The following is a 20,009-nucleotide window of genomic DNA, read 5'->3' on the forward strand; positions in this document are numbered from 1 at the left end:
ATAAAGGGGTAGGATTGGGTAATTATTGAGTGCGAAGGCTCATGGGTTTCGTACTTTTGTCTGTCAGACAGCTTTTTCCAGTTGGCTAAATTGCCACGCACCAGCGCGTACACCAAATTCACTATTCCTACCCCAAAATGACAGCTTTGAGTAGATATTAATGCAATAGTTATGCTGTGCAGTCGGGTCTTCCTTGCAATATGTAAATTGTAAACATTCAATATATAAATGGTGTATTTTAGACTCCTTACAAAGTGAACTCGAGCCCGCACAATAATTTACCATATTATTATCTTATTTTTTTTGTTTTAATACTACATAGTACATCTTAAACCTTGCAAACTCACTCCATGATTCAAATTTTTACTTTGTCACTTAAAATAAGTCTTGAACTCATCTACTAAATCAAAAAAATTCAAATTTTTTTTCTTTTCAAAAAAAAAAAATCAAAAAAAGTCATAACCGGGGACAATAACAATGTAATACATCTTAGCTTATCTATAATTGATCAGTTCAAATGAAGTAAAGGTAATAGGTAGATTTTAAGAAAAGTTAAACTTAAAATTTTTAGTAAACAAATTGTATGATTAACTTGGTTGGAATTTTTATCTTATTGTCTTAATTTCTTATGTCATTAGAGGTGATGAAATGTAAATTAAATGTGATTTGAATATAAAGCAATTTTAGAATTAAGTATGACTGTTATAAGATTGTCTTTGTATTACTAAAATATTTATTAGTGGAATGGAATCCAATAGTTTCATGAATGCTGTGAGGATGAGTCATATATTTGCTTTGCCAACTTGCAATTCCCTTTAGGCAGCGCAACAAAGGTCAAAGAAGCCTCTGCGGCGGGTTCACGAGTGCAATTGTGAATGTTATGGGCTGTGTATATCAATGCTCGGCCCATAACAAAAAAGCCTGCTTCAAATTAATACAGCCCATAAGAAACTGATTATTTTTATATCACTCTTTCCAATTTGGCTGACTTTTAGCCTGTAAAGTAGAATGGACATATAATGCGGCCCATTTGTCATGTCTCCTATCTTTTGCTTTGGGGCAAATTATTACGTGCACAATAACAAAAAAATACATTTTTAATATACTAAAAATATATTATTCGTATACTAAATGTACGTTATATAATATAATGTATATTCAATACACGAATAATATACTTTCCTTGAAACTTTCATTGAATACAACTGTGTAGACCACAATGATGATTGCTAATGTTGCTATGGACTCCAAATTAGTGTTTCTTGATTTTATTTGAATTTGGGTATTTTTCAGATTCTGTAAGGAGGGGTTTTCCGGTGAAAGAGCAGGATTTCGCTGAGAAAGAGAACGAAAGAGCGGCGAAACTCCGGTCACCGGCGAAGGGCTCCAAGAATTTCATGTCCCCGACGATTTCCGCCGCTTCCAAGATCTGCGCATCGCCCAAGAATAAGGTCTTGGTGGACAGAAATGAGCCTGGTCGGTCTTCAATCATGTGGTGTGACGGTAAAGCTACATTCTTTTCATAGATTTTTTTTATAATCTACCGAATATTCGAAGCCACAGCCCGAGATTCCGGGCAATCCGGACCATAAGGAGGATGTTCTTCAAGGTCCTCCAGTTACAAAAACCTTGAAAAGGGTAAAATTTGCTGAGGTGCCTTTATATTGTGATAATGTTTCTGATTCATTATTATTGTACATTAAAACAATTAAAATAATAAAAAAATATTAAAATATGGAAATAGAATTCATATTCGTACTACAATTGTGCATTAAACTATGGTGATACAATTCCTAGCATCCATTGTTATATAATATAAAAGAAAAGTATTTTTTTTATTTACAATATTTAATAAACGGATAAGATTAAAATAAATAAACAATATTAAACAATATGTTAAAACATTCCATATATAATATATTTCATAACATATTTTAGAATACATAAAAATTAAATACAAATTATGATAAAATATTTGTTATTTGTATAAGTTGGCACAATTTATATACTAATAAAATAAAATTACTTAATAAAAAATTAATTTATAATTTATTACAAACTCCTCACGGCCACTGTGTTCGGCGAAGGCAACAATCTTCACGGCCGCGATAATTTTTGTTATATTTTATCTTAATTTATTAAAAAATTTAGAAAAAAAATAAGATAGTCATTTCGAATTCGAATATTCGAATCGAATCGAATATATTCGAATAAATTGGTCGAATCGAATACGAATCGGAATTTAGGATTCGAACACTAAACGAATTCGAATTCGAATACTCACCGGCGCGTACACCAAATTCACTATTCCTACCCCAAAAATGACAACTTTGAGTAGGTATTATTGCAATACCTAGCGTGTACTCGGTCCACTTGCAGTATGTAAATTGTGAACATTTAATATATAAATGGTGTATTTTAAAATTAGATTCACCTTGCAAGGTGAATCCAAGTTCACAAAATAATTTGTCATATTATTGTCCTCACTCCATGATTCAAATTTTACTCTGGAGTACTCCCAAAATTCTTATCCACAAAGAAAGCTCATTTGTCACTGAGCTACCCATTGAGTTAATTTTTTATGTTATTAGAGGTGATAAAATGTAAATTAAATGTGATTTGAATATAAATCAAATTTACAATTAAGTATGACTGTTATAAGAGTGTCTTTGAATTACTAGGATATTTATTGGTGGAATGGAATCCAATTGTTTCCTGAATGCTGTGGGGATGAGTCATTTATTTGCTTTGCCAACTTGCAATCCCCTTTAGGCAGCGCAACAAAGGTCAAAGGAGCCTCTGCGGCGGGTTCACGAGGGCAATTGTGAATGTTATGGGCTGTGTATATCAATGCTCGGCCCATAACAAAAAAGCCTGCTTCAAATTAATACAGCCCATAGTACACTGATTATTTTATATCACTGCTTTCGAATTGGGCTGCCTTTTAGCCTGTGAAGTAGAATAGACTTATAATGCGGCCCATTTTCCATGTCTCCTATCTATGACAAATTATACCATGGATCAGTGTCTACCTTGGTAGATCTGGTCTAAAAATAATTTTCAGATTCTGTATCTGTAGTTGACACATTTTGTACGTGTAGTTGACATCTGTACATGTAGTTATCATATTATGTGTCATTAATTATCACGTTATTTATTTAAATGTAAAATACTGTTAATTATATGTAGATAATGTGTTAACTGAAATTACAATGTTTTTGTATCCATGGTATAATAATTGCCCGTCTATTGTTATGGACTCCAATATATTTTATCAATTTTAATGTTCCATATGAAACAAAAAACTAAAGAATAATTATTTGAGATTTGGGTCAAATACACTAATATTCCTTAAATGGCTTTTGAAGCACTCCTTTTATTTGGGAAATGCACCACATACCTTGTATCTTTTGTTTGTGTGAAGAGAGAAACATGCTGCGCACTACCTGAATGTATGTACTGATAAATTATATTATTATGTAATAACTCGCATATCACACTGAAAAAATAAATCATATTAAAAAAAAACTATGCAATTAATTCGACCAAGAAAGTATTAGCAAAAATCAAAATTTGTGACCTTCTGATACAAGAATAATGTAATAACCTACTCAATCACTCCTCTCGGGCACACATACATACATTGTATCTTGTACTCATTACAAGGATGAAAACCCAAAAAAAATCAGAAGGGAACAAAATGAATAGAAGAAGCCCAAGGCAGGCATGCCCACCTCTAGTTGTCAATGTTTCTCTTGTCCCTGTCTTTCTGCATGGCTTACAGTGCCTTAAGTTAGTATATAGGACCCATTGCAGTAAACTCCATGCCTTGTAACCAGAAAGGCAGAAACCACATATATAGCTCTTAATCATTAATCATTGCCAAACAAATTGCCAGGTTCTAATGCCATACACAACTTAAAATGAGCGTAGATCTAACTCTAAGTGGAAGTGTGAAATCGAACGATATTTACACTCGCCAAACCTAGAGATTGATAACACCTCGAGTGGCAGAAGAAACGAGAGCACTCTGTTTCAGCATGATAACGGGCTTCTCATGATTCAGTAACGGGCTTCTCCATCGCCCCTTCTGCATCCTCACGATGAGAACGCGGGTGATCCCTTCCAGCTCTTCGGTCCTGAAATGAAAACCGTATGTGCATTAAAACAAGGAAGAAATGAAGCATCAGTGGACGCGATATTGACTCTTTGTGCTTCAGTAGGCTGAGAAAGTAGTTATGAACAGATACTACATTGTAACAGAGTTAGTAGTACTCAAAAAAAAAAAAGGAAGCAATGAAGCATTTCTCCACTAACTAAAAATATCCATTCAACTATTCAAGAGTGTATAAGGTAATCAAATTAACTTTCATGAATGCGCCAGGGGAGCGATATAGAAAGACCTAGAGGAAATATTAAAGTGTCACATCTTTACATAAAGTAGCCTACATCTTAAGACAAAATTTTGTAAGTCCATGTGCTCCATTTTCCATAAAAGTAACAACTCAGCTATACTCATTAAAGTTGCTCATTACATGTTGGGCAATTGGTATGAAGAATAATTATGCTCGATACTGTGGAAGTTTGGGGGTAGGGAAATGCAATGAATTGTCATGAAAGAAAAAAGACAGAACGCTTTAATACATTATGTATCAAACGAGGTCACAGCAATGAAATTTGATCATGAACTTGATGCTTCAAGAGAAATATACATGTGCACATAAAACAATGTACAAATAAATAAATAAAAAAGTTTTCAACGATATAGCAATTTACTCTAACGGTATTAGTATACCCTTTTGTAAAGGATGTGATATTCATACTATGGTAGCAAGATGATATACTATAGAGTAAAAGTCGGAACAATCATACTTACATCTCGGAAAGGAAATTCGTCGGCTTCAAGCATGTGTAGTACATGCCCCATCTTGGGCCTCTTCTGAGCGTTTGGATCTACACAACGTAAAGCAACCAAAAGGATACGTTTCAATGCCCTTGAAGAAGGTTTCTCGGGCAACTTGGGATCCACAACTCCTTCAGCATTGCGGTTCGAAACCATAGTTTTAAGCCAATCAACTAGGTTCACCTAAGAATTAGAGTTTACGGAATAACATAATTGTGAGGAAATCTAATAAATCATCTTTATGAACAATTTTATGAATGACAACAAACCTCTCCCGGAGGGCGGCTGTAGTCCACTGGGTTCCTCCCGGTAATTATCTCCATAAGAAGAATTCCGAAACTATATACATCACTCCTCTCGTTTAGCATGCCAGTACTAGCATATTCTGGAGCAACATAGCTGCATAACAAGCATTTCAAGTAATTACCAAAAAGGGAAAATAGTCAAAATACCGGAATTGTACTTTGGTTTACTAACCCAAATGTTCCCATAACACGAGTGGTGATGTAACTCCTGTCAGAGCCCAAGAGTTTGGCCAACCCAAAGTCGGATACTTTTGGATTCCACTGCCTATCAAGTAAAATGTTGCTCGTTTTAATGTCACGATGAACAACCTTGGGCTCAAGTCCATCGTGCAGATAGGTCAACCTGCAAACAGAAGCAAGCTTCAGTTGTTACAATATATTGCAACCGAAGAACAGAGGCTTAACTAGTGGCAAAAGTTAAGTTAGCATTCAACAGCTAGAATTATACCCTTTCGCCATTCCAAGAACAATATTCATTCGAATTTCCCATGTCAGAGGGCTTTCCGGCCCTACATCACCGTGCAGCCACTGCTCTAAGTTTCCATTGTCCACATACTCGTACACAAGCATCCTGGAAACTCCATTAAGGTAAATTCAACAATCCCGAACCTGATCCAATTTAAAAATCTAATACACACACTCGAATGCCCACTCAAACACATCTGTTTAGATTACAAAGTACCTATGAGCTCCCTCTGCACAGTAACCAAGCAACCTGACCAAATTCTTGTGCCTGACACGCCCAATCGCTTCCACCTCAACCTTAAACTCCCTCTCAGCTTGTCCTCTGAAAAGATTATCACATAAAGAACCCCAGAAAATAGCTCAAGAAACTGCTTATGAACTAAAATCCTCTGATTATTTTACCCATTAAACAAAAGCTACATTACAATTTGCAATTTTCCCTTCATTACCACCAAAATTTGGAAATTTCTTTGCAAGTGCAATATATGGCATGCATAAATGCATGCTTGATATAGAAGAATGAACACATCCAGTACCATATCTACATAAGCATATAAACAAATACAGAGTGTTGATCCAGCTATCAATTTAGACTTTTAGTTGAGATGGAGCACATGCTTCAATTCAGAGCATATATATATATATATATATATATTGCAGGAAAAAAAAAAAACATGTTTAAGGATACCTGTTGTTGAGCAAATTCTTGACAGCAACTTTTGTATTATCCTCAAGAACACCATGGTAGACAATGCCATAGCCACCTTCTCCGATTACATTCTCGTCGGCAAACCCATTTGTGGATATTTCGAGCTCTCTAAGAGTGTACCAGTGGCCCCACCCCAAATGTGACACCTCGGGTACAAGAGCTATGGCCTGATCACCGGATTTGGGTTTCTCACTCCCATGGCTTGACCCGCTACCCGCTCCGACCCGCTCCGGATGCAAAATTCTATGACCCTTCCCATTTTCCCTGTGGTCCCCACCGGAGCTCCGGCTCTCCTCCTCGGGCTCCGGCACCGGGTCGTGCATGGCGGCCCGCAAAAGCTTCGGGCTTTGAGACGGGTCGACCCGGATCTCCTGGATTTCCTTGGACACGTTGGGGATTTTGGGTTTCTTGTGAGGAAGAAACGCCATGATTTTCTTGGAGCTTAACCACAGGGAGATGAAAAACAAAACCAGCACGATTGCGGCTCCGACGCAGACACCCACCACCACCCATAGCCTCAACCCGAACACAGTCGTCCTCTTCGAGAGCTCATCGTTCAGAAACCCCGACATCCTTAATCACCTCGAAACCTACGAACAACACCGCCACTCCTACAAAGAACAAATATAAACAAGAACAAAGAAGTGAAAGAACCCAGTACCGTGTGCATGCCCCAGAAGGAGAGTGGGTCAGTGGCGAAAGTAGGTAGAGGGTTATAGCAGCTGTAAGCCTGTAATTAGTAATGATGGAGCTTGCAGAAATGGTGGAAACCTCACTTTTATTTTTGGGATAATCATTCTTTTGGGAAGAAAAATAGAGTCTTTAATACAACTAGCAAATAGCAATAATGACACTTTAAGATAATAAAACAAAATTCATCCTACTAGTAACAGTAAATTTGTGCAGACATGGCTGGGCTCATGGAAGAAGATGGAAATCAGAGATGGCCTACTGAATCACTGAAAATAGATTCTCCTCATTTCATGAGATCATTTTCTTGATCTCTAGATCAGTATAGAGCCCCTGAGAAAAGAGCAAAGGGTCAAATTTTGGTCTGAGAAAGACAGTTTTAGAGCATAAAGATTGTACAATGGTACTGAAAAAAAAAAAGACAGTCTTTTAGTACTCCTAATATTTTTTTTTATATACTTTTTTCTATTTTATAGAAGTGAATTAAGATGATAATGAAAGGATTTTTTAATGCTAGCAGCTCAATTGAATTTAAGTGATAATTATGAACTTTATAGTATAGTCTAAATAATTAAGGAATCCTAAGAATTTGCGTGTTGGGTTTTAATGTTTTATGGTTCATGATTTTGCACAAAAGTAGTTATGTGAGCCATTTGGCTTTATTGGGAACTGATGATGATTGATGATGCTGATTTCAACCTTTGCTTTCTCCATTTTATTTCTTTAGTCCCTAATATAATTTTGGATTTTTGATTGGTTTGCTGCTCTTTTTTTTTTAATCACTCAAGTTTTTTATTTTTTTCGTCAAAAATTATATTTTAGACCTTATAAATCTACCCCAAAGACCATAAAGGATAAATACAATCAATTTAACTTAAAAACTCAACCTCAAATTATACATTTTTGTACACAAAGAACTCAAACCTCTAATGTTTGTGACAAGAATCAAACATTCAACTTGCGGCGGAAAGCAAATCTTAAGTTATCCATCATGGAAGAAGAATTGTCTGGAGAAAACATTTCCAATTAAGGTAACATGTTCCACACTCTAATTTCAAAACACCCGACCTTAATCCCAACAACTTAAAATAGTTAATAAACAAATAAGCCTAATACAATTATAAAATCAGAAAATCAAGATGCAAGAATAGTTAACATCAGCCAGAGTATTTGACAATTAGTAAATAATTAATAGCAAATTATGTCATAAGATAACTTATTGTGTTAACTATTTTGACGGTGAGGGGATTATGAGAAGTTTTTTGTACCCCAGAGTGTTGGGCATTTCCTGGATCCCTGTCGAGGAGTTGGGAGGCCGTATGGGGATGGAACTCTGGAAGACGGAGCAAAAGGACACTGCCGACACTGCAAACATATCATCAAAAAGACAGAAACCTACGTTGTAAAATCTCCATTTCATGCTGTAATTTTCATTTTTGCAAAGATCTCGTTCTTGCAAACTTAACAAGTGGTGTATGGAAAAATGGCATGGTATCACCAATAATAGTAGACCATGGTTTTTGCCTAAGAATGGCACCAAAAGAACTTGGGAGTTGGGAGTAAATAAAGGTTGTCAGTTACTATGGAACATCATAGGTTCACCAGTTCCAGGAGTCATGTTGATGCTTGTTTTGGCATGTCTAGACTAAATAGGTTCAGTATATCTCAGCATCCTTTGAGCTGGTGGGAAGTCATTATACATACAAACAATAGAGATGTTCAATATTTTTGCCAATAAATTCAACCTGTATTTCTTTGCTGACTAAGAAGAGATGCCTGGTGATGAATTGTTCCCGGAGCAACTCGTCTCTAAATGCAATCTTGATAGTGCATCGTCCCTGCACAGATCCTGCAGTGTAGATGAAACATAAGAGTTGGTCTCCATACACGACGGTTGATTAACATCTGCAACTAGTTTTTACCTTCGTACATGCCAACTGGTTAAGAAGTCCATAATGGTTTTGAATTGATGTTCCCAGAGCTATTGGGTTCTCTGAATTAGTAGTGTTATTTTCCATAGTTTGATGGGCTGTGGAATTTTGATTAGAAATCTGAAAGCTGGTCTGAGCTAACATTTCTTGGTTTCCAGAAAAGGTAGTTGCTGATCCTCTTGTGTTCAGCATTGCATTTCCTTTGTCAAATTCACCCCCAGATGAAGGCAGTTGGACTGATGGTAAGGATCCCTGGAAATAACCCGGGTACAAGCTCAATCCATTCCGCATGGTCAGCATCTGCAATTCAAAGATAATATTATAGATGTTCCAATTACTAGTATTTTTTACGTAATAAGCACTAAAACCCCTCTAAATGGTTTTTGCCATATATGATCAAATTCATAGTAATGATAATATGATTACTTTGTCTGCTTGCAATCAGATTGACATGACACAAAGCATAGCGGTGCAAAAATGTTTAATTCCTTTCTCCATCTTGGCAAAGGGCTGAAAACATTTGACTTGAATTACAGAGAAGAGATGAAAGGACAGATTTCAGCAATTGAAAATATGTGCTGCAAATAGTGTTCTATGAGACAATCTGTTATGCCTCTAATAGAACCACACCCCTTAAAGGAGAAGATATAAGCATTGCAAGCAATTCATGTACTCCTAATGCCATTTCTTTATTTGTTAATTTAAGATATGTGTAAAAGGTTCAAATTCTACTCACAAATAATTCATTTATCCACCGTCATATAACCAATTACCCAAGGATACATGAAGATAAACTAGCACATCTTTTACTATCGTTGTGGCTTAAGTGATAACAAGTTCCAACAAACAAGTGCAACTAATGAACAAAGCAGAGCAGAAAATCTCTATACAAGAATGTGAGAACTCCATCTATTTCATCTGCAAACCTAGTCTACTATAATACAGCCTTCATATTTATCAAAGTGTATTGCAGAAAAGGTAAGAAACAATATTTTCAATCAAAAGTATCCATATTTAGACAATTTACTAGAGAGAAATAGTAGATCCTGCACACAAGTCTCCATCCACCCAGGTGGAAAATGAATGCTAAATGCCTAATTAGTACTCCGTATTAAGCAAACATTATTTGTGTAATAACAATGAAATTGAGACCAGAACCTTGTCACTTCATATTATTTCAAATATTGCATTTATTTTTCTCATCTCACACAATAAACCCAAAGGCCTCAATAAATTCATTGTACTCATTTACTTGTGGATTCAAATTGTTTGTACATCACACTGACAATGAATCATAATGAATCACAAAATAAAACTAGCAGAAGCAATACCTGCACTTGCAGTTGAAGCTGTTTCAAATATTCAATGGCTTCATCCAGCATTGATGCCTTGTCCGTCTATCGTACAAAACAAACACATTCAAGACTAATAAGAAAGCAACATTTTGAAATGGGAAAATGCTCTGAAAAATAAAGTGAGCCTGAATCGTACTTTGTTAGAATTTGGAATCAAGGTCTGTAACGCTTTAAGTTTCTCATTGATCCGGCTCCTTCTCCTCTGTGCAAACCAGTTAATCACATGTAATCCAGAATTCACATCTTTCAAAAATGCAAAACAAAAAAACATTAGAAACTTAAGCTAAAACAAACCTTTTCAGACAAATTATGAATCTCTGCTGATCTGCTCCTCTTCGAGGGTCGCGGCTGAGCCCGATTACTCGGTGCATCTGAAGTTTCACAACCCTGCGAAAGTCTTACTCATTAATCATCCACTAATTGAAACTACTAATATTTCCACTAAGCATTCTAGGCTTCTAGCAAGTACAGGGCAAATCTTAGATGTTATATAATCAAGGCCGGACAGAAGGCCAAGTCCTTCATGAAGAAACCAATAACATCATAGAATAACAATTTTGCACAAATAAGCGAAGCAAAATAAACAAAATGTATTGGTCAAATTCATCATAATTGTTTCCAATTAACTGATGGAAATATTGTCTAAATAATTTTACCTTGTTATCATCCTCGAACTCAATCCTCTTGGAAGATCCAGTTGCATCGAAATCCCCAATTGCGGCCGAGGAGAACGCATTGACTGCACTTCCTTTCACTTGCACTCCGTAAAATAGAGAAGGATCGGAGAAATTCAGGCTCGGAGATGGCTCGATCGCAGGAGCAGAAGCTCCGTCTCTCATCCGACCCATGAAATCCGTAGCCTCCGTCGCCGGGCGAGGGAACAGCCCCCCGCCGTCGTCTCCGTCAGCTGAAGTGGATGCGCCGTGGAGAAGATTTTGGAGAAACGAAGACATATCCTCCGGTTCGAGAGAGTGATGGCCTGTTCCGTATGGATCCGCCATTGATGATAATCATCGGAAAAGGAAATTATATATTTATATTACAAAGAAAAAATACTCAAAATTTTAATTGTTCTTTTGCTTCGTGGAGATGATAGCGTTTTTGCTTCCATTTTCTTTTCCCTCTCTTTTAAGAACCGTTTAGAAGTGTAATCTCCCGCCTTAATTGTAATTTGGTTTCTGTCGGAATTAATTGCAATCGCCCCTCAAGTTTTCTGTTAATTCAATATAAGCCACACAACTTTCTTAAATACCTGCCAAACCCCTTTACTTGATTTTTTTTTAAAGGAAAGAGTACAAATAGATCACTGAACTATTTAGAAGATAATAACTAAGCCATCAAACACGAATAAACTCTAAATTCATCTCTAAACCTTAAAAAAGAGTAATTAATATTTTTAGTAAGTTAACAACAAGTTTGTACTGATTAGGATGCCTGTATGGGGGAGACGTTGAAGAAAATTAAAAGTTGGGATGGCTATGTGTAAATTGTTGGGAAGGTTTGAAAAAAATGAAAGAGAAAATACAAAAAAGTCTTATCCCCAAAACTGCAAAACAGATTAATAAACAAATTTGATATTCCCGAGGTTTGGTTGAGGATTGCAAGTTGCGTGTTGAAGATGCTCCCTACTCCCCTATTCCCTTGCCGCGCCATAGCTTTTAGGTAGACTTCCAAACTTTCAACAATGAACTAATCATATTACAACGCAATTCTCTTTATGTATGACATATCTAATTTTAAAGTTTAATAGCACTCTCATTAATTCAAATCTTTTTCATTATTTTTGAGATATGAAGACTATATTCGTCCCGTAAATTTTACTAATTGTAAGATGATATGACATGCTTTTGTGTAAAATAATTTTTATTTATTTTTTTTGTTGCTTACGTGTTTTGTAAGCTTGTAAAGGACATTACAAAATACTAAGAAAGCTGCCAAATGACAACTTTGAAAGCTTTGGAAGCCCAAGACACATAAAATTCTCTAATTTCATCAAAAGTGTGTAGAAGTTTAAAACAATTCAATGCAACCACACGATCATACACAATATGTCAATATGTCTAATTACATCAAAAGAGCATTACGTTTCAAACTACTAAATATAACTATATATAATACGTTTAATTATGTATATGTCTAATTACACTGAAAGTCAGTGTATCACATCTCAAACTACTAAATATAACTATACATAATATGTCTAATTATGTGTATGTCTAGTTACATCAAAAGTGTATCACACCTCAAACTACTAAATATAACTATACATTGTATAATTATGTATATGGTTGGCAATATGAGTGTTGTAGGAAGAAGTGCGTGTAAATACTAGAGATGTCGAAACAGACCCCACAGCCCGTCGAAGCCCACCATATGGCGGGAGCGGGCTTACATGCCCGAAATATCAAAACTCGTCCGCCCTTTTCGCAAGGTGGGACAAGCTAAGCCCATTTTGATGGCTCTAGATACTTAGTACAACATAAATAACATACATTATTGTATGTTTGTACATAAAACAAAAAATATTGATACCAATAGACAGGTTCTCTGAAATGGTATATACAATGCTTAATTTTGATTTACAGAAAATCACGCAATCACTAGAAAATCACGCAATCACTACACAAAGATGTGCTTGAAATGAAACAGAAAATCACGCAATCACTACACAAAGATGTGCTTGAAATGAAACTCACATTGTGACCTTAACCAATAAAGAACCACAAAAGGACAAACCAATCTAAATTACCTATAACTGACCGGCTCAAACGGTAAAGAATAAAACAATACTATATACAAGAGAGATGCATGTTATGATATACTTGTGGTTTTGTAAAGTACTCCATAGACAAATGCAAGAATCAGAGAAACAAGATAAGATAATCAGCAACCAGAGATCAAATAAACCCATAAATATTCAATGAAAACAAGAAATCTGAATCCTTAAAGGGGAGAAAAGAATGTGAATTTTTAAGGTAACTAGTAATTTGGGGGAGGGGGGTTCATAACTAAATGAATGGCTAACACCTAAAAGTGATCTTCCATTTTTGGATCACTTTCTGTTTTTTTCTAGACAAGGAGAGACCACAATGAAGTTGAAAGAAAATACATAGGCTTTTTTGTTCTTCCATCAAATTACTCCAACTGAAACAATGAAACCCGGTTAACTGGCGTCATCTTCTGTGGAGAGAATTTATCCGGCAGGGCGAGACTGATTCGTTTGAATCAAAGAATGAAGTATGGACAGGCTTGTAGTTTGAGCATGTCCGGCTCAGGTAGCCAGTCCAGCTGTTTTACAAATCGGGCACAAATTCTTGTGCTTAAGCCATTGTTTAATGCAGTCGGCATGAAAATCATGGCCACAGTCCAATGTCCCGAGATCTTCTCCATCATTATATTCTTCCTGAAGTACACGTGTGTATATATATAAATTTCCGCAAGAGAGTCAAATATACGTGTGTGTGTGTGTGTGTTTGTGTGTTAGGGGGAAACGATGGATATGTCGAGATAAAAAGAGAAAACACGGATAAGTACCTGACACACGCAGCATGGTTCTCTTTCTTCGGGATTTTCTACTTTCATGAATGCATATTTATGTTGTTTCAAACGACTCGAAATGGCTTCTTCACTCAAACCAGTACATACATTTCCAATACGTTCTTCCAGCGCTAGCAACTCCTGCAGAGAGTAAGTTCTAAGAATGTCAGCCAACGCAAAAATGAAATAGGAAACTCGGGTATAAAAACGAGACGGTTTGCTCGCTCACCTCATATGACATGTTATCAACATCAAGCCGCATGTCCCTGTGCCGATCGTGAGCGTCGGGCATCCCAAAAAGGACAGACTGATCAAGAATCATAACATCCTGGACAAACACAAATAACTATCGATTTACAACACAGAATTCAATAAAGATAATCGATAACTATGATGTACCAAGACTTCCTTCACCTTGCAACCAAATACATACGGTTTGCAACGTTTTGGATTTTTAGGTCAAAGCATAAAAAGCACACGCGAGACAATTTTAACAAAGAATGCCACTTAGGGGTTTCGTTCTATAATCATGGTTGCAGTAGGTGCTAGGCGGTAGACTAGCGCCTAGCGCAGTAGCGCCTAGGCGGGCGACCTATGAAAAAAAAAAATAGTGCATGTGTGTGGGTGTATGTCATATATTTATTTTATATATATATATATATATATATATATATATATAAAATAAAAAATTAACAAGGTCCACTCGCCCGAGTTAACTCGGCTAACTCCGTCGAGTTGGGCAAGTTAACTCGGCCTAGTCGGCTGCTAACTCGGCACAGTAGGCAGAGTTTAGCGCTAAGCGGCCGCTTAGGGAGCAATTTGCCTTGGCCTAGGCAGTGCCTAGGCGGGCGATTTTTGCAACAAGTGTCCATAATATGCATTCTTTCGGATTTCGCGTGTAGTCCATATCAAGATATACGAGATAACATTATCTTTGAGTAATGATAAGACTAACCTCAATCCGCAAGCCCTCTCCACGGCGCATAAGATCTAAAACATTGTGGATCTGTTCAATGGAAAAATTAAATACATTAGTAACGACTAATCATTTCCGTCATAGGACTTATGCAACAAGTTATCTACTTATATATAAAAGTGAAATGCTAGAGGTGGATAATCGAGGAAAAATACCATTACTTCTAGCAGGCTAATAGCAATAACTATAACAATAATACATACCTCAGAGACTAGCCTACTTCTTCCCTCCCCGGCAGCAGCCAAAGTCCTCCAGGAATAAGGAATTGCGAAAGAAGTATCGAGATGTCTCTCCAACAGCATTGCCGACCTTGAACTAGAAGGGCGGTGCACATGATTACCGGGAAGAGCCATTTCCGGAGAGCCGGCAGATGAACTAGCACGCAGCTGAGGGCCATTGTTAATCGGACCACCAGAATCAGCGCCAGCTGAAGTCAGCAAAGATCTACGTACAAATTCTGATAGCCGCCTAGGATATTGAGGAAGAGCACGGTTAGGTACCAAAGAAGGAGACGATGAGTGGGCCCCTGAAGTGGGACCACTCCTGGAAGTGGACGCCAAGTTTCCGGCTACACAATTATTTCCATTGGCTAAACCCCAGTTAGTGGGATTTTGACTAGGGTTTCCAATATCAGCGGGTGTAAACATAGGATGTTGTGATATATTTCTTGGAAAAGCCCTAGAAGTTGATTCGTCAAATTGTGCTGAATCTCTGTCCATAGAAAGGGGATAATTTGCAGGATTTCCGCTTCTCGAGCTAGACGCTGCATTCCACCTAGTCTGTGAATGCCGACGCAGAGAAGGGACGTGCACTACTATAGGCTGTCCTTGAGGATTAGAACTCTCTGCAATAGCGGTGGGTCTAAATTCTATAGAATTGTTGCAATGTAGCCTTGATGAATTCCTATATGACGACGAAACAGAAACATTTCCAGGTTCGGTCTCTGTTGAAAACAAATTACGAGGTACAGAACCTTGTTGGTGTTGGTGTTGGTGTTGGTGTGAGGCATTAATCCTCAAACGGAAATTTCTACGTGAACTTTCTGCATTATTACGGGGAGCAGTTAAACCAACGGGGCTTTCAGAAGCAGCATCTCCGATGCTCAGTCCAAGTCTCGGGTTTATCTGCTCTGCCAAATTAACACCACTATTATTTGGTGCGGGGGAAGGAATATTAGAACTGCTCAATATGTTGTGTTGAGTAGCTGCAGTATTCCAAACACTGCTCTCGGGATGCTGAAAATAACTCGAACTTCCACTTCCAGAAGATTGTCCCGCATGTCCTTCGAGTGCTTTCCGTTTACATGATAAGCGCCGACCATTGGTTGAACTGCCTGGCCTGCCATCACTTCCCACAGCCAAGTACCCTCCCGTTCGGGAAGAACCACCTAAAGAACCCGAGGAACTACCACCAGAAGAGATTCGCTCGTTAGCCGGAATTCCAGACTCATAAGCAGTGATAAACTCCATCACTTGACAGTCATCATCATCATCGTCGTCGTCGTCATCAGTGTCATCCTCCTCCATTCCCGAACTTCTGTTTAGGTCACGAGGCAAAGTGCCAGAACTCGACCCTTGCATAGGCAAAACCCTGCCACCTGTGTGACCGCTACCTAGATTTACGTCAACATTATTCAACGAAAGAATATTGGAAGGCTCAAATCGCCTTTCCTCGGGGATGCAAGACGGCCCAGGGCAAGCACTTATTGAAGATGACCAATTGTGTCCTGTTTTCGGCTCATTTTCACTCGCCTGACTCTGAGCAACACTCGAGCTACTTTCTCCTATGGTCCATCCAATCATGTTTTGCCTCTCTTGACTCGTAGGAGTTATATATGCAACACTTGCATCGTTAGGAGATACAATGTAATCTGGCAACCGATTTTGAGCAGGGCTCCTCAAATTATTCCAGCATACCGGTTGATCTAAACCATCACCTGTGGCAGGGCCACGAGTAAAGTCTAAAGTCTCCGGTAACGAACCAATTGCACTCCTTTGCCCTTGCATTAGGGCTAGTCGTATTTTATCTTGAAATAATTCCACAGAATATTACACTACAAGCCAAATGCCTAGCCCCGTCCTTCAGCAGACCTGAAATGATAAATACAGAAATGAGAAAGGGCACCTTCAGAAATCATAGGGCAGAACCGGATTCCTAAGAAGACATCAAATATAAACATATAATTCATCTTTCATTCACAAATATTTGGATAAGAAAAGTGGTAAAAATATGAACTTCAGAAACCTTCAAGTTGCCACCAAACCTATCGGCAAAACCTAAGTACTACTCCGCATAAAAAGCGCATCAAGACAAATATTTGCATACAAACCATTAAGAGAAGCATTCCTACTATAAGTCTTATACAAATGCCACCGCTGAATGAAGCTCGTTATGAACTCATCCATTTTAGCCAAAAACCTCCATATATCATATTCATAGAATCATAGCACCTTTACCTAAACCTTCCAACATTAATTAATGCAATAGCCATCGCAAATGCCTTGAAAGTAACTTGGTGCCATACAAATATCAACACTTACCACCAAACATTATATAAAGAAGCTTTAGCAGATAGGCAGAAACACTAAGCACCCACACAACCTTTAAGCAACAAAAGCTTTACAGCATTCCAACCTTTACATCTAAGTAAAGACACAATGGTAATGGTGATTCACACATTTCATTTTAAATTTGAAACCCTTCCCCACCCCACAACATTTAACATAAGAAAACAGAAAAGAATATTTTATAAGAGTTACTCTCACCTCTCCCAAAAAGAGGTACCCTAAAAATGTGTGGTTACTTGCAAGTTACATCCATATATAGCTATAAAATACAGATAACATAACTACACATGGATATACAATAGCACAAAAATATACATGTATCCCTGCCAATAGAGAGAAATAGAGACCTACATATCATTTATTGAAAATAGAATTTAGTGGGGAAAAAAAAACATATTTTCCCAAAATAAAAAAACAGCAGTTTTTCATTCAATCCACAATTGACAGTATTCAGACCCATCAGACATTGGAAAACTCCTGAAACTCAATACAGAGAATCTTCCCAGCACATTATATCACACAATCAGCTAAAAACCAAAGTGCTCAAAGATCAAGGAAAAATCCCCAAAAGAAGAACAGGTTCATTCTGTAGCAATCCATCAGATTAAAGTCAATTCGATTTTTGTTAAGCACTTGAAGAAAATTTTATAAGAAATTCGTTCAAAAATTCAATCTTGACTCGTTTCAAGGAAACCCAAAAGAAACCCAGAAATGGAGAAACTAAAAATGAAAAAAAGGAGTAATATATTTCATAAAAGTACCAAAAGAAAAAACAAAAACAAAGTGATGGGTCTCAAACAAGATCAACAAACAGAAGGGCAGAAGAATCTGAGAATTTACCAGCAAAGTAGCTACAGATTAAACAACAGATCTAACATCAAGACCTGAAATGCCAAAAAACGTCAGAAAGATTCAAGCTTTGGAAACCCAATCATTCAATCCCACCTCCCCCTTCTCTCTACACACACAGAGAGACATGCAAACACAGAAATTCGAGAATTGGGTTCATTTTGCTTTGCGAGACACGGAACACAGAGACACAAAAACATACAAAACTCACCGCTTAACAGAAGGGAAAGAGAGAAAGAGGGGTTTGGAGATGAGATGAGAATGAGATGAATTGGTGGGTGGGGAAAATCAAGAAAGAAATAAAAGAGAGAAAATAAAAACACATTGAGAGAGAGAGAGAGAGAAAAGAGAGAGGTGTATGGTAAGGTAAGGCCTAGACTGGCTGGCTGGCCTGACCTTGGTGGGTTAAAAAAAAAAAAAAGTAATCTTGAAATCAGATGCATAATTTATTGCAATAAATATATAAAAATTGCGGCATCATTTTCCATAGGGCAACCAAAATGGGAAGGGGGGTGGGAGATGAATTGTCAAGTGTGAAAAGGGGAAAAAAATTGGATTTGAATGAATGAATGAGTAAAAGGAATGAATAAAGAATGAGTTGTTGTTGTTATAATGTTGTCCTGGTTTCTGGTTCTGTTCCTGGGCCGCTTACCAAATGCCTGCCTTCCTTTGTCCCCTCCCTCACCTCCTTTTTTCCTCTATAGCTTAATAAATACCCAATGCCCAATGCCATACAAGCAACCTAAATTAAATGCCTTCAAGTAAAGTGATAAATAGATTTGTACACAAAAATATAGTGAAAATTTTGTATTTTTTCGTAAGTTATAAGGTCTTCCTCAATAATTGTAATTTTGATGTGCTGTTTGAAGAGTTTTTTGTATGTGTTATTAGGAAAGAGAAAATTTGAGTGGATGAAAAAAAAAAAGAAAAAAATAAAACAAAAAAAAGGTATTTACGCGCAAAAATTGCGCCTCATCGGGCGGGGCCCACCTTTTTCTGCCAAAAACTCATATTTGCAGTAGAAAAACATCTCTAAAAACTCATTCCCCCATTTGTATAAAAACTTGTAGTTTTTTTTTTTTTTTTTTTGCCTAAAAGCTTGTGTCAAAATGAACAAATGGGGTTGTATAATTCGTCCCTGAGTGTTGGTCATGCTCACTTTTCGTCCCTAAATTCTTATTGGCCTGCACTTTTTGTCTTTTCGTGCTCATCTTTCATTCATGAGTTATACTAAAATTGCAAATTTCGTCCATAATGTTTTATTAGTAAAGCGATGAAAAGTTTAGCGTAAATGATAACTTAGGAAAGAAAAGTAAGCATGACCAACACTTTGGGACGAATTCTACAAGTATCCTATAACTTAGAGATGAAAAGTGTAATTTTTTTTTCTAATATATACAACACAAAATATCAAATAAGTCCCAAATTTGAATAAATAGTGAAAAAAAATCCTTAAATTGGTGAAAATATGTGCATTTGAGTCATAATCTTATTTATTTAACTTTACCGTTGAGTCTAAGAAAATAAGAATGTCACGTAATTGGCATATTAGCAGTGACTTGCTATATAAAATTAAATCGTTGGTATATAAGCAGTGACTTGCTATATAAAATTAAATCGTAATCATACCTATTCAGCAGGTGACCGTTAAGTAAAAAAAAGTCACGTATTCACAATCAAATCATTACTTTTTGTTATTTTTGATACAATAATCATGTTTCT

The 20,009-nt window shown here is 36.9% G+C and overlaps 3 protein-coding genes across 5 annotated transcripts; all 3 read right to left on the reverse strand.

The window, feature by feature from the left end:
- Nucleotides 1-3,517: 3,517 nt before the first annotated feature.
- On the reverse strand, nucleotides 3,518-7,435 carry LOC116022431 (probable serine/threonine-protein kinase At1g01540). Its single transcript, XM_031263157.1, has 7 exons — nucleotides 6,362-7,435; nucleotides 5,891-5,995; nucleotides 5,657-5,779; nucleotides 5,381-5,551; nucleotides 5,173-5,302; nucleotides 4,877-5,086; nucleotides 3,518-4,139 (listed from the first exon to the last, which is right to left on the reverse strand). Exons 1-7 carry the CDS (start codon nucleotides 6,952-6,954, stop codon nucleotides 4,056-4,058), a joined length of 1,416 nt encoding a protein of 471 aa, XP_031119017.1. The 5' UTR covers nucleotides 6,955-7,435; the 3' UTR covers nucleotides 3,518-4,055.
- A 640-nt stretch (nucleotides 7,436-8,075) lies between these two features.
- Nucleotides 8,076-11,463, reverse strand: LOC116022432 (transcription factor SPATULA-like). The gene is made up of 7 exons (XM_031263158.1): nucleotides 11,015-11,463; nucleotides 10,653-10,745; nucleotides 10,495-10,560; nucleotides 10,335-10,400; nucleotides 8,995-9,303; nucleotides 8,818-8,921; nucleotides 8,076-8,437 (listed from the first exon to the last, which is right to left on the reverse strand). Exons 1-6 carry the CDS (start codon nucleotides 11,357-11,359, stop codon nucleotides 8,835-8,837), a joined length of 966 nt encoding a protein of 321 aa, XP_031119018.1. The 5' UTR covers nucleotides 11,360-11,463; the 3' UTR covers nucleotides 8,076-8,437; nucleotides 8,818-8,834.
- Nucleotides 11,464-13,238: 1,775 nt separating this feature from the next.
- On the reverse strand, nucleotides 13,239-18,701 carry LOC116022115 (probable E3 ubiquitin-protein ligase RHG1A). Of its 3 annotated transcripts, XM_031262685.1 has the most exons (7): nucleotides 18,499-18,701; nucleotides 18,279-18,322; nucleotides 15,075-16,961; nucleotides 14,851-14,901; nucleotides 14,125-14,223; nucleotides 13,893-14,036; nucleotides 13,239-13,761 (listed from the first exon to the last, which is right to left on the reverse strand). In XM_031262685.1, exons 3-7 carry the CDS (start codon nucleotides 16,875-16,877, stop codon nucleotides 13,630-13,632), a joined length of 2,229 nt encoding a protein of 742 aa, XP_031118545.1. In that variant the 5' UTR covers nucleotides 16,878-16,961; nucleotides 18,279-18,322; nucleotides 18,499-18,701; the 3' UTR covers nucleotides 13,239-13,629. The 3 variants fall into 3 exon arrangements, with proteins under 3 accessions (XP_031118545.1, XP_031118546.1, XP_031118544.1); XM_031262686.1 differs by lacking the exon at nucleotides 18,279-18,322; XM_031262684.1 differs by having other exon boundaries at nucleotides 18,279-18,701.
- Between the last annotated feature and the right edge of the window lie 1,308 nt (nucleotides 18,702-20,009).

Source organism: Ipomoea triloba, chromosome 6 (genome assembly GCF_003576645.1).
Source record: "Ipomoea triloba cultivar NCNSP0323 chromosome 6, ASM357664v1".
Lineage (NCBI taxonomy): Eukaryota > Viridiplantae > Streptophyta > Magnoliopsida > Solanales > Convolvulaceae > Ipomoea > Ipomoea triloba.

Coding starts and splice junctions, on each gene's coding strand:
- LOC116022432 (XM_031263158.1), bottom strand. CDS start 11,359: ATGGCGGATCCATACGGAACAGGCCATCACTCTCTCGAACCGGAGGAT. Junction 10,561..10,652: donor TTCATAATTTGTCTGAAAAG/GTTTGTTTTAGC, acceptor TGGTTTGCACAG/AGGAGAAGGAGCCGGATCAA. Junction 10,401..10,494: donor TGATTCCAAATTCTAACAAA/GTACGATTCAGG, acceptor TTTGTACGATAG/ACGGACAAGGCATCAATGCT.
- LOC116022431 (XM_031263157.1), bottom strand. CDS start 6,954: ATGTCGGGGTTTCTGAACGATGAGCTCTCGAAGAGGACGACTGTGTTC. Junction 5,087..5,172: donor ACAGCCGCCCTCCGGGAGAG/GTTTGTTGTCAT, acceptor TCTAATTCTTAG/GTGAACCTAGTTGATTGGCT. Junction 4,140..4,876: donor ACGAATTTCCTTTCCGAGAT/GTAAGTATGATT, acceptor TTTTCATTTCAG/GACCGAAGAGCTGGAAGGGA.
- LOC116022115 (XM_031262686.1), bottom strand. CDS start 16,877: ATGCAAGGGCAAAGGAGTGCAATTGGTTCGTTACCGGAGACTTTAGAC. Junction 14,037..14,124: donor TTGATAACATGTCATATGAG/GTGAGCGAGCAA, acceptor TACTCTCTGCAG/GAGTTGCTAGCGCTGGAAGA. Junction 13,762..13,892: donor AACCATGCTGCGTGTGTCAG/GTACTTATCCGT, acceptor CGTGTACTTCAG/GAAGAATATAATGATGGAGA.